We start from the raw sequence: 13,175 nt of genomic DNA, 5'->3' as shown, positions 1-13,175 counted from the left end.
GAAAATGATCTAGTGCCATAAAAATTATGAGGAGGGGGTTTGATTGAATTTGGGGGTCATGAGGACTTCGCTTAGGAAGTGACATTAAGGGTAAATCAAGTCAGTGGCCACGTGGGAGTGGGCTGCACCAGGCTCTCCAAAGGCAGAGCAAGGTCAGGGGCGGGGCTTGGTGTGAGGCCCTGGTTGGTCATTTTTGTGGAGTCAATCAACATCCCTGAGCCTCAGCTGCATCTAACATGGCCTTGGCAGTATCATGAAGATGGCTAAAATAACCACCGAGAAACGTTCTACAGTCTGGGAAGTGCAGCACCGACAGCTGAGACTATTATTATTCCTGGTTTGGGGGGAGAGGACATTTATCGTCCCAGAGTCTCCTCTCAAGGACTGTACCTCATCTGTGAACGCCTAAAGCGGACACAGACCCCAGAGCCGCACTTTCCCCTCCTGGTAGGACATGCCAACACTTTCTACCAGAGTGCCAGCTAGGCCTGACTCCACTGGTTCTCAACACCAGTGCTCCAGACATTAACAAAAGGCAGCACAGGCCAAGCACCAATGGGTCACGCCTGTCATCTTAGCTACTCGGGAGGCTGAGATCTGAAGATCACAGTTTGAAGCCAGCCTTAGCAGAAAAGTCTGTGAGACTCTTATCTCCAATTAAGCACCAAAAAGCCAGAAGAGGAGCTGTGGCTCAAGTGTTAGCCTTGAGCATGCCCAAGCCCTGAGTTCAAGCCCAAGTACTGGCACACACACACAAAAAAGCAATCAAGATTGTGTGAAAAGGCACAGGAGATATTCTGGAGTAAGCCCGGGAGGATGACTGCATTTCTAAGTTGATTATTAACTGGTAAGTGACATCAATGGATGCTCCCAGGGCCTGGAATTTTGCCTGTCAGTCTTACAAGCTGGCACACATAAAACAATGTAAGAGAACATAGTTGTAGCAGCCCGGTGCTCACACCAGGACAGGCTAGACAAAGGGGCATCCTTACCACGGGCACCTTGCCCTGGGGCAAGGGAAGCGAGTGCAATGCCTTGTCTTCACACACCCCCTGGGACCACAGTGGCTTCCTATTGGCAGGGTTGAGGGCCACAGCCCAACCTCTCACTTATGTGTGGCCCTATGGCATCTACCACAGAGGAAGGCCCAGAACTGTCTGAACTAATTAACAGAAATCTGTTTTCTTCCCCACCTGGAAAACACATGCCCAGCCTGTTGGTGGATGGACCACCCAATTCAGACTTGGAGGTGAGGTGCAGGGCTAGGTCTCTTCCTGAGCCTCGGGTTTTATTGCAGCTGGTCCCACCCAGCTCTTGAGCTATGCTAGCACACTGCAGGTGGTACCAGCCTCACCGGTCCATTCTCAGGAACAGCCTGCAGTGAGGACCCTCCCCAGCCTGACAGCCAGCAGCATGGATGTCCACAGCTGGGAGGAATGTTAACTTTCATCTACTTATGAAAACATCACTCCATTTTGCATGTGTGCGCCCCCCGAAGCCTGGAGATGGACAGTGACCCCCTACTCATGACCCTGTCTGAAATGACCCTGTAGGAAGCCAGGTCCACCAGCCTCCCCAGGCAGGTAGACCAACGCCAGGCAGGCAGAGAACCTGCACACCGATGCATGGGTCTGTGGGCATCTGCTATTGGCATATCCCCAGGGCACTGTGAAGGAAGGGACAGGTGGTACCTGGGAACCCCCAAAACTTGCCCTGAGCATGGAGAATGTAGACATCACATTTTGAGTATCCACAAGTTCTTAATATTTCACATTAAGCCACCAGTACCAGGAGAGTTGATTTCTTTTTTTATTTTTGGTTGATCATGGGGCTTGAACTCTGGGCTTGGGCACCGTCCCTGTGCTCTTCAGTTCCAGGCAAGCGCTCTACCGCTTGATCCACAGCGCCACTTCTGGTTTTCTAGTGTTTTATTGGGGATAAGAGTCTCCTGCCTGGGCTGGCTTTGAACCACGATCCTCAGATCTCAGCCTCCTGAGTAGCTAGGATTACAGGCGTGAGCCACCGGCGCCAGGCCAGGAGGGTTGATTTCTAGAACATTCTCTGAACCCAGATTATCGCTTTGAAGAACTCAACTGCTCTTCGTGAACATTTGGAGAGGAAGAGCAGCAGGCTGCACTTCCTGACGCTGCAGTCCTCCTTCCGCCGCCCCAGGAGCAGCTTGGCTCCAGCCAGCCCGAGCTCAGACCCCACTTGGGGGAGGGAGGGGGAGGGGCACCCACCTGGCTGGTTGGCAGGAGCTCTGGGTTGCCGTCACTCATCCCCACGTAGGCACTGTCACCATCAAACTAGAACAGACAGAAAGAAGCAGTGCTGATTAAAACGTGTTTGAGGTGGCAGCAGGACAAGCCACCAATGGAGGTCAGGGGACTGTGCTGGCCGGAAAGAATGAGAGCAAAACCTGTAGCCTAGGATGCCTGAGGCCCCCTTCCAGCAGGGCTCCCTTCTAGGGAGAGTCTGCAAGGAGCCCCTTCAGGGCTCATGTCAGCAAGGCTGGCATGTGGAGGATGAAGATGGAGGACCAGCTCTTCGCTCACACCCTGGCCGGGCATGGCGCCTCCTCGCCCCAGAAGTAGGCAAGCACCTTGTGGCTGATGTCCTCCAGGCCATCAGCCAAAGCTAGACTCCTATGTACCAGGCAAGGCTGAGAGCTCCAGAGCCTGGGGCCATCACATGACCCTAGACATGCTGTCCAGGCCTTACCACCCCATGCGGCTTTGCGCTTCTCCTGTTCTTCCCACCCCATGAGACCACAGAGTGTGAGGACTGTGGTAGACACCCTGCAGAGGAACTAATCATTGACACACAGGAAGAATCCCCCAGCAGGAGTCAGGTATAGTGAGAGAACTGTGGGGTGCCAGGCCCCTGCTCCCTCCTCACCCCGACGTATGAGCAGGTGTCTGGTCCTCATCTGTGGGCTGGGGATCCTGACCATCGATCTCCTCGGTAGAGGAGGTGACGATTTACAGCACCTGACTCAACAAAGCCTCTTTAACTACACTCAATTCAGTACCCTCGAGACAGGTACTTTAGAAAGCCTCCCCAGAAGCAGAGCCCGAGGCAAGTGTTCAAGTGCTTGCACTTCTGAGGGGATAGTCTTTAAAAATAGCCCACAAAATTGGGGAGCTGGAGACCCAGTCTAGCCCAACCCATGATTGTTCTGGGGCACAAATTGCATCACAGTTAGTCACATCATGAAGCCAGGGGTGGCTCTGTATCGTCCATGGCCCTTATGGGACATGAGAAGGCGCAACCAGCCAAGCAGGCCCTGCAGAAGGCCACTTGTAGACAGTGTGCTAGGATAGATTCGGCTGGTAGGAGAAAATTCCTGAAGCACAAGAGGCACACAGGCAGGAGAGGCTGAGACGGGACCTGAGGATCCGTGGTTCGAAGCCAGCCTGCACTGCCAAGTCTGCGAGATTCTTTATTTCTACTGACTACCAAAAAAAAAAGCCAGAAGTGGAGCTGACTGGCACTGAGGTTTCCTGTAGTACAGCACCTTGGAAAGTGCTTTCTAGTGGAACACAATTCTTTGGCCTGCGCCTACGACTCCACAGTAGGTGGGTAACGTGTAGTTAATTTGCTGAGCAGGCAGGTGCACTTAGGATTTTGGTAAACACTGCCCACGCTCCCAAGGCAGTTCACACTCTCTCCTTAGAGACGTCTGCCCCCCAAAACCTGGCTAATGAATGTTTATCCTGGCACTGAGCAACGTGCTTTCCATGAAGACAATACTAAACCCTCACAGTGGACTAACAAGGAAAACGCACTTTTCCCTGCTAAAAACCAAGGAAATAGGTGGGGAAGAGTAGGCCCCTCCCATTATGGAGAGACTGGGACTCAGCACCGTTTGATTGCCTTACCCTGCTCCATCTCTCCTACTGGGCTGCAAGTTCCCTGCTAACAGAGATCAAGGCTTTTCTAGATCTTTCCAAGGACCTAACAATTTGCCCAGAGCTCAGCACACAGCAGATTCTTGACAAGTGTGTTAAAGGCTCAGAGAAGAGTAGTTGCCATTGGTAGTCGTCTTGGAGACCACTGGGCCCTGGGAGAGCCTTGTCCTACACTATATTGCTGGAAAGGAGACCCTGGATTGAGGGGGGATGGGCAGATGCCCATGTGGCCCAGGGCACGCCTAAAGTTGGCTTCCTTATTCACACTTTTGTTCAGCCAACATCCAAGAAAGAGCTGACATGTGCTGGAGTAAATGTGCATCTGGCTTCCAAGAAGGACTTGATTGGTCTGGGGTCTGCCTTTGTTAGGGTCCCCTTAGTGTCTTACACAGTGCCCCAAAGCATGCTGGGATGAGAATCTGTGAACGGAGAGAGAAGGTAGACCTGCCATTTGCCCATCTCTGCCAGAGCTCCAACCTGGCAGAGCCTCTGGAGTGGGGATGTGGGGAGGGAGGGGACCCCGAGGGCTCTGAGTTGACCCTGTGATTTGACCTTTGTCTCTGTCTCTGTGTGTGACCAAACCATTCTTGCTCAATGTGTGCTGAGGCGACCTGTGTGGCATGCAAAGGCATGGGGGACACAGGTGCACCCAAGGCCCATGTTGGCACGGACCTGTGTCACACACTAAACTCAGCGTTCTAGAGAGCACGTGGTCCCATGCCTCACGTTCCTGGGGGGCACAAAGCAATGCGCAAGAGCACTAGCACAAGGATGCATGTCTCAAGATTGTCTGTGTCAGGCACATAGTCCCCACAGCAGACACACAGGAAAGAAAGGTGTGCCAGACACGGGGAAACCCACCACATATCTGCCATTGCCTAATGTCATCCACATAAGTGTGAACACAAACACACAGCAAGTGTGGATGGGAGACATATAAAGCAGGGACTCACAGGGTCCAAATCCTGTGCCTCTTTTATAATTTATCAGTCCGTCAGCCAAAAATCTTATATATATATATATATATATATATATATATATATATATATATATGTATATATGTATGTATATATATGTATATATACCACACAGCCTCTGCATGCTTTAAATTGTGAAGAAGAAATGGGAGGGGGGAAAACAACAGACTAAGAATGGCCATGAAACGTCAGGAGAACATCCTCTTAGCCACTGCCTGGAATAGATTAATTTTCCCCATTTCATATTCTAATTATAATTCCTTTTCCCACTGCCATCTTCAGTCCTCATTACAGCTGGAAGATTGTTCTGCAAAAGCCAGGCCTTCATCTTCCCTTCCCAAGAGTTTTGTCATGGAAATGAGTTTTGGAATCTGAAAGAATTCACATTTTCGCAAACATCGCATGCAAAAGGATAACCCTTTCACAACGACCACAGGACGCGTTCACAGAGGTTTCTCAAGTGTCTGCCTCTCCCCACACTGTGTGGTTCCCTTGGGGACAGGCAATCCTGAGCCCCCATTCCAACATCCACCTCGCAATCTAAGTCCATCATGTTCTCACAAAGGATTTATTGTTGTTGTTGTTTTTATCTTAAAGGAAAGGTAGGCTTATAACAAGCAATGTGCAAAGTAAAGAACACTGGTCTTACAGTCAAGAACCCAGCTCCACCTCTCCTACCTTGGGCAAGTTCCTCAGCTAGTCCCAGCCTTATCCTTCTGACCCTGAAAAATCATTGATTCACAGTAGATATCAATAAAATATCTGTGGGGTGGACATATATGATAAGTGGGTGTGGGTGAAAGGGAGAAAAGAAATAGATGGATAGATGGATGGATATAAGGAAGCATGGAGGCATACTCAGATGAATAATGGATGGATGATAGATAGATAGGTGGGTAGATGGATGAATGATGGCTGGCTAGATGGCTAGATAGATGATGGCTAGATGGATGATGGATGGTATAAATTATCACTGTTCAACAGAAACTTAATGCGAGTCATAAAAGTGAGCCACACATGTAACTGTAAATTTTCTAGTAGCTATAGTTTAAAGAGTATATAGTCTATTTAAGCTAACATATTTATAATATTATGATCTTAATATGTAATCAACATAATCCTACTAATAACAAGATGGTTTATTAATGGGATAGAGGAATGAACGAATGGACAGATGGATGGATGAGCAGATGCAGCTGGGGACTGTGTAGATTGCAATGGCTGAGCTGAGAGGAGTAAGTGGATGGATGGATAGATGCATGCATGCATGCATGGAAGCATACATGGATGGGTGTTTACATGGATGGATGGATGGATGGATGGATGGATGGATGAGACAACAGATGTCAGTGAAGAGACACAGTATGGAAAGACCACTGGGATGATGGATGACATGAACAAATGGGTGGTTGTATGGCATGTTTGGGATGCATGGATAGATGCATGGGCAAGTGCCTGGGTAGATGAGACTAGGGTGTATGGGTGAATGGGATGGTATGGAGTGGATAAGCTGGTCTGGTATTTCCTTATGACTCTTTTTATGCTTTCCTTGGACAAAGTCATGGCTTCTTAGAATTGCAGTGTGCCACTGCTCCTGAAATCCTCATCATTAGCCAAGTTACCTCAATGTTTCCATGTACGACGCCTCCGTGGACACCTCCCCCATTTAGCTAATGAACTCCTCCAATCTGACACTGAACTTGTGGCAGGGTGGGCCTGCCCTCCCCTCAGCACAAGAAGTCATTCCACAGTACCCCATACTCTGTACCCCTGGGTAGCCCATCCAATCACCCACAAAAGCTTTCTGCTTGGTGATCCCACAGATCCATTTTCATCCTGGCTATTACTAGTGATTGTTGGCAATCTCCTCACCTTTCAGATTAAACCCTGTGTGGACTCCACATCTCTGAGCCCTGCATCCAGGTGCCCCATGCCCAGCCCAGGGATTCAGAGCTTAGTGCCCTCAACGATGCAGGGACAACCTGGAGCATTTGTCTCCCCAGTCCTCTCTGCGTTGAAATCTAACCCTTCCTCCCTCAGGCCCTCCCTCTGGCACTCCCTGCCATCCTTTTCCGCTCCCTCTCCCCCTCTTCCCCAATAGTCTGGCTTTTTACAAATCCACATTCTAAGATGGTGCAGCCCAGTAGGAACAGGCTGGATTCCTGAATCTGAGCACTGGTTCCACTCACCACTGGCTACTCATGTGACCCTGGATTTCTGCACATTTAACCTTGGATTTCACTTCTCTTTGCCTTAGTTTCCTCATCTGCAAAATAGCAGCTAATATTCCTTGACACCTGTGTTCAGGTATTAGACAGGAGCTCATATCTGCATTTAATGTTAGCCATTTCTGACAGATGCTTGACAGATGTTACCTATTATTGTTATTTTACACTAAACTCCTGTCGCGAGGCCAAACCCCCTCAGTCTAGCAGATGACCTTGTTTCCTACAGCACTGTTAATCCTGGGGTGGTCAGATAGCCCCCTCCACTCTCTCAGCCTTCCCCAACTACTTACATTACCACCACCCCGTGAGCCTGAAAAGGTCAACTGTCTTTCTCCAGTTCAAGGTCAGTCCCTTTGCCTTGATTCCATCATCCCTCCTATGTCTCCCTTGTATTCATTCTCATTCTTGGTCCTAGGTCCTGGGTCTAAGATGCACCTACAATGTCCCATGGACCAGGCTCCCACACACTGGGGATTTTACAAGGAATGTTGCTACTTCCCCCTGGGAACTTGCAAACATGTGAATAAATAATGGCACTAAGAAAAGGAGGGAAAAGAGATTAAAAAGCCATTCATTGAATACAATTTGCTAGGCTCTTACTGTGCACCAGACCTGTTCCAGATGCCAGGCAGACCATAATAATGGTCAGGACATTACCCTGCTTCCCAGAAGCCCCCAGGCCTCTGAAGAAGCCAGTGGCCCTTTACTCTTCCTGTTTTCCAGATCTGTAATGAATGAAAAGCCAGCCTTGGTCACAGCTCTGAGCTCTGAACAAGTGGTCACAAATATGACTAAAAGCTTTCCTGATTGGGCATTGACAGCTCTGCTGTAACTCCAATTCAACCACCAGCCCTATATTCACAGATGGGAATATAGGGGAACAGCCATCCCCAGAACTTCTGCCTCCTGAACTCCACGTTTCCCCAAACCTGCAAAGACTAAGCTCTTGTTTAATTCAGAAAGACTAGCGATGTGAAATACTGCAGTGAAACTCATTCGGCATCTTGTATTAGCCAGTGACACAAGTGACAGGGCCAGGACCGGCCTAGTGCAGGGGACAGAGGCAGGAGATGGGCTTTCGAGCATAGGTACTGTTGAAAACAGTGACTTAGCTGGGCGCTGGTGGTTTACGCCTAAAATTCTAGATACTCAAGAGGCTGAAATTTGAGTTCAAAGCCAGCCGGGGCAGGAAAGTCCGTGAGACTCTTATCTCCAATAAACCACACAGAAAACTGGAAATGGCACATAGTGGCTCAAGTGGTAGAGCGCTTGCCTTGAGCTGAAGAGCTGAGGGACAGCATTCAGGCCCGGAGTTCAAGTCCCATGACTGACAAAAAACCAAAAAACAAAAAACAAAACAGTGACTTGGAAACTCCACCATGCGAGGAACCCAGGGCAATGAGCAGGAACATGACACCCAAGGCACAGGCCAGAGAGTGTCTACTGTATACCAGCCCTTGACCTGTTGCCAGGTCATCTCACTGGAACCCCAAAGGGACGCCAGGCCTGTCATGACCTCCCCGGCATAGCGATGAGCAAGGTGAACATCAGAGTAGCTGGGAACTCGGCCGTGGCAGCCTGCTCAGGTACCAAAGCAATGTTGTTCTAACAAAGCTGCTGCGTTCTCTCCTCCTCACAGAGATAGGGATCAAAGACCCAGGATGCACAGCCAGTTGCAGATCTGGAGAGATGCGCCTCCTCTCTCTCTAGATCGCTGGAGAGATCTAAAGGGTAACAATCAAAGCGGCACACAGTGCCAGCCCCCACATGAGCCCTGAGAACACTCATTCTGCACAGATAAAGCAGAGACAGAGGCACAAACCTGGCAGCTGTGACCTGAACCCTGCCATGGGTGTGGTTTCACGTGGAAGTATTACAGGGAGATACGAATCAGGACGGGAAATGCTGGGCATGGCAGGGACAGAGCCTGTGCAGATGGAGAAGGGACATCTCAGGCTCAATTCAAGTCCCACTACCATGTGGACAAGCACACAATGGCACCATGGTTACAAACATGAGGGCTGCTTGTGCTGGTCACTAGGGTCCAAACTGCGGGTGCACTGTTTGCACCTTGTGTGATTTCTCTTTAAGTGAGTATGTTTCCGTCCTCATCTTGAAAATGGGTATGATGATCCTGGCCTTGGTCATTGCATTAAATGAGTCACAGTGCAGAAAGTGCTCGGTGCACTGCCTCAGTGCTGAAAAAAGCCTCTATCTCTTTCGTTTTGCTGCGGAATCCTTACCACAATACCTCAAGTTGCAGTGGCTACCTCTCTTGTGGGGATGAAGGACTAAGGGCCATTTCCCACAAAACTCTGAGGTCCTAAGCATAAGAAAAAGCTTTGAACCTTCTTGCCCACTATACACAACTAGAAAAAAATGTTCTAAGTTCCAGCCTATAAAAACTCCTACTGAGCCAGGCACCCATGGCTCATACCTGTAATCCTACCTATTTAGGAGGCTGAGATCTGAAGAACCCCATTTAAAGCCAGCCCTGGCAGAAAAATCCACGGGAGTCCAATTAACCACCAAAAGCCAGGAGTGGAGCTGTGGCTCTCAGGTGATCGAACACCAGCCTCAAGTAAAAGAGCTAAGGGACAGCATCTACAGGCTGAGTTCAAACCAACAGGACTGGCACAAAGAAAAGAAAGTTCAAGCAAGGCCTAATTCTTTTCCATGATGACAACCTTTATACTTTGTCTTCAAAAATGTCAAATCTCATTTTGTCTCCAACTAGGTCTTTCTCCTGATTAGTGCCCTTGCTTTACTGGACATAATGCTGCACATTATGTACTTCTCTGTACTTGGCAAACTAGTACCACTGCTGAGGCCCAGAGAAGTTGGGGATCTGCTCGAGGCCACACAGCCAGGATGAGCTCGGGCTGAGTCTCAAAACTCACACTGATTCCCACTCCGAACATGTATAAACTGTGTGACCCAGAGCAGGTGACCTTATGACCCTGGACTGGGTTCTAGGGAGACAAGTCTTGTGCCCAGCCTGCCAAAGGGGTTGAGAATATGCCTCGTGAGCAAGCTCAGAGCTAGGGACCCTGCAGGACCCTCACCCCCACCACCAGGAGTCGGTGCCACTTGTTTTGGTCAATTAAAAAAAAATCAAGAGGCAGCATACAAATAGCCGTGGCCCCCATGGGGATTACAGGTGAGTGCCACCGGGTACCTGTCCGCCCCCACCTCATGGGCAGGATGCACCGCCCACCACCTGGCTCTGAACCACCCCCTTCTATCCCTGTGCCAGCCAGAGGGAGGCGGCCAGCCCAGGCAGCCACTGAACACTCGAAAGGCAATGTCCACACTGAGCTGTGCTTGCATGTAAGATGCCCACCAGACCCAAAGACGCAGGACGAGAACAGCAACAAGAAGTATGCTAAGTATGTCACGCTGTGAAGTACGTTATGTTGTTAAGACAGGTCACACGTGGAAATGACATTTTAGACACGCTGGGTTAAACACACTACTGAAACACACGATTGAAGTTCATAATGGTTACCTTTACCTTTTCATGTTCTTTGAATATGGCTACAAGGAAATTTAAAACAGCCTATGTGGTCGCATTACACCTGGTTTTTAAAATTCTTCTCAAGTGTGTAGGGGAGTGGGGAAGGGGGGTGGATTAAACTCACACGTGCTGGGCAAGAACGCTACTAAGTCTGGTTGGCACCTTTTTCTGGAGGAAGATGCTGGTCTAGACACTGCCTCGGCTACTGCTCAGACCCCAAACCCAGTACCTGGAAGAACTAACATCTGCATGTCTAATTCCCTGTGTAGATGCAGGGAAACTGAGGCCCCCAGGGCAAAGAAGAGTTGTTTAAGGCAAGTGTGTGATAAAGAGGAATTCACTCACCCTGCAAATGCTACTTAGGCCCTACTATGTGCACTGTGTGTGCACAGCAGGGAAACAAACTAGGTAGGGCACTTATTCCATTCTAAGGCTCAGCTCTGAAACCAGAGTGCCAAGTGATTCTGGAGGCTGGGACAGCAGAACTCAGCACCCAGCCCTCACTTCCCACAGGTGTCTCCATCTCAGGACTCACAGCCTATTCCAGTGGGAGGCCCAACTCCAGCCCAGAGCAGGTCCACCTCTGAGGCCCACCACAGCATGGAAGCCGGCCACAGCTGCCAAGAGGGGCCCCGAACAGGCAGGCCCAGTAAGCAAAGCACAGTGGCTCAGCAGCCCTGGTACAGCCACTGGTAACTTTGCACACAGACTGCATTACTGCAGATTTACAGCAAAAATTATCCCCTCTCTCAGCTCCACTTAAAGCCATTCGGAGCTCGCTCCCATCCCCGATTATAAATCTAATTGCACATTCCAAACAGACAAGCGCTCATTAAGCTTTAATTATGCACATGTTGTTTTCAACAAACATTTTCATTTGGCTGCTGTGTGGAGGATGGATCTACGGAAGGAGATGGGCTGGGAAGAAGTGGGTCAGGGTGTGGCGAGATGGGGCCATCCAAAGGGTAGAGCCAGGGCTATACTAGACTGGCTCATGATTTGATGCCCTTCTTGCATTCCCAGAATTCCCCTTTGCCTTTCCTAAGCTAGCATCCATGGGCCAGCTTAGGAAGGGATGGGGAAGAGGAAAGAGAAGGATTCATAGTCCTGATCTTATACATTCCTACATTGTAGTTTGTACTCTCGTTCTCCAACACCATCTTCCCTTTCTATATCCATCTACTTCTTTCCTTCACAATTATTTGCTGAGCTTGAGGGGTCAGGAATGAGGGACCAGCAGGGACCAGGCCAGACAAAGGCCTCCATGTGACTCTGCCCTAGTCACTTTCTGCTCAGACCCATTTTCCCCACTGGATAACCATCTAAATTCTTTTTTTGTTGTTGTTGTTGAAGGCTGGTGCTCTACCACTTGAGTCACAGCTCTACTCTTGGCTTTTTCTTAGTTAATTGGAGATAAAGAGTCTCACGGCCTTGTGGAGGTGTCCCAATTGAAATTAGGAGCTAACCACTTTATTCCCCGGATGGGCCAAGTATCTGGGTCAGTCTGCCCAGGCCTCCTCCCCAGTACACCCAGGGCCACAGCCAGGGAGAGAAAGGCTCAGGCATGTGTGAGTATCTCAGTTCTCAGTCCTAAGGAGGAGCTGGCTGGAATATGGAGCATCTACTGTAGCTATGGTCGTGTCTTTTGTCTGAACTAACCTATGCAACGCAGGCCCTGTGTGTGCTACAAGTTGGATAAACGACGCATTTCAACTCCTGCCATCCTCACAACACAACCACCACCCAGTGAGGTAAGGTACTGTTACAAAGGCTCCCATCTCACTGATGAGTACAAAAGTTGAGATCATGGGCTGGGAAGTTGGCTCAGTGGTGGATCACTTTGCCTTGCATGCCTGAGGCCCTGGGTTCGATTCCTCAGCACCACATAAACAAAAAGAAAAAAAAAGCCAGAAGTGGCACTGTGGCTCAAGTGGTAGAGCGCTAGCCTTGAGCTGAAGAGCTGAGGGACAGCGCCCAGGCCCAGAGTTCAGGCCCCATGACCGGACCCCCCCCCCCAAAAAAAGTTGAGATCATGTGAGGTTAAGCAGTTTGCCCAAGAGCACACAGCTCCTCAGTGGTAAGAGCCAGCCTGGAAGGCCAACTCCAGAGTCCAAAGCTCCCCGTGACCAGTCTAAGCTACTTCTGTGGTCTTGCCAAATCCTTTCCCATAGTATGGAGCTGTTCCAACACCCAGGCTGTGGTGTGGTCAGAAGTGTAGTAGAGCCCCAAGCTTCCCGGTGCTGCCAATATTTGTGCCTGAACAATTATCTGCCAGGCACGCGGCTGGGAACAAGTCCCAAAAGTAATTCTTGCCAAAGACAATTAACTAAAAGCCGTATGAGCGTGCTTGGGGTGGAGCCCGGGCTCGGGGGAGTGAGAGAGAGAGAGAGAAACAATGCGCAGATGATCTGGGAGATATTTTCTCCCCAGCACTACAAAACAAGCCCCTCAATCATGCCACAAAGGGCTTGTATTATTGGAAGGGAAATATGTCAACCACAGTGTTGAATGGTAGGGTGCTTTTTTTGTTTTAAGAAGAGGA

The 13,175-nt window shown here is 49.7% G+C and overlaps 1 protein-coding gene across 4 annotated transcripts in view; it reads right to left on the bottom strand.

Annotated features, from left to right (window-relative positions):
- Positions 1 to 13,175, bottom strand: part of Tox2 (TOX high mobility group box family member 2) — a 107,992-nt gene that overhangs the window by 61,230 nt on the left and 33,587 nt on the right. For 3 of the 4 annotated variants that reach the window (XM_069990114.1, XM_069990111.1, XM_069990113.1), the window contains exon 2: positions 2,241 to 2,306. In XM_069990114.1, the coding sequence (XP_069846215.1) occupies positions 2,241 to 2,306 (66 nt within the window). Of the gene's footprint in view, positions 1 to 2,240; positions 2,307 to 8,938; positions 8,981 to 13,175 lie in introns of those variants that run through there. The other variant, XM_069990112.1, reaches the window with a different exon arrangement.

Source organism: Dipodomys merriami, unplaced genomic scaffold, assembly GCF_024711535.1.
Source record: "Dipodomys merriami isolate MVZ:Mamm:240054 unplaced genomic scaffold, mDipMer1.0.p SCAF_39, whole genome shotgun sequence".
Taxonomy (NCBI): Eukaryota; Metazoa; Chordata; class Mammalia; order Rodentia; family Heteromyidae; genus Dipodomys; species Dipodomys merriami.
Note: the sequence above shows the minus strand (reverse complement) of the source record. Positions and strands in the feature narration are given on the sequence as shown.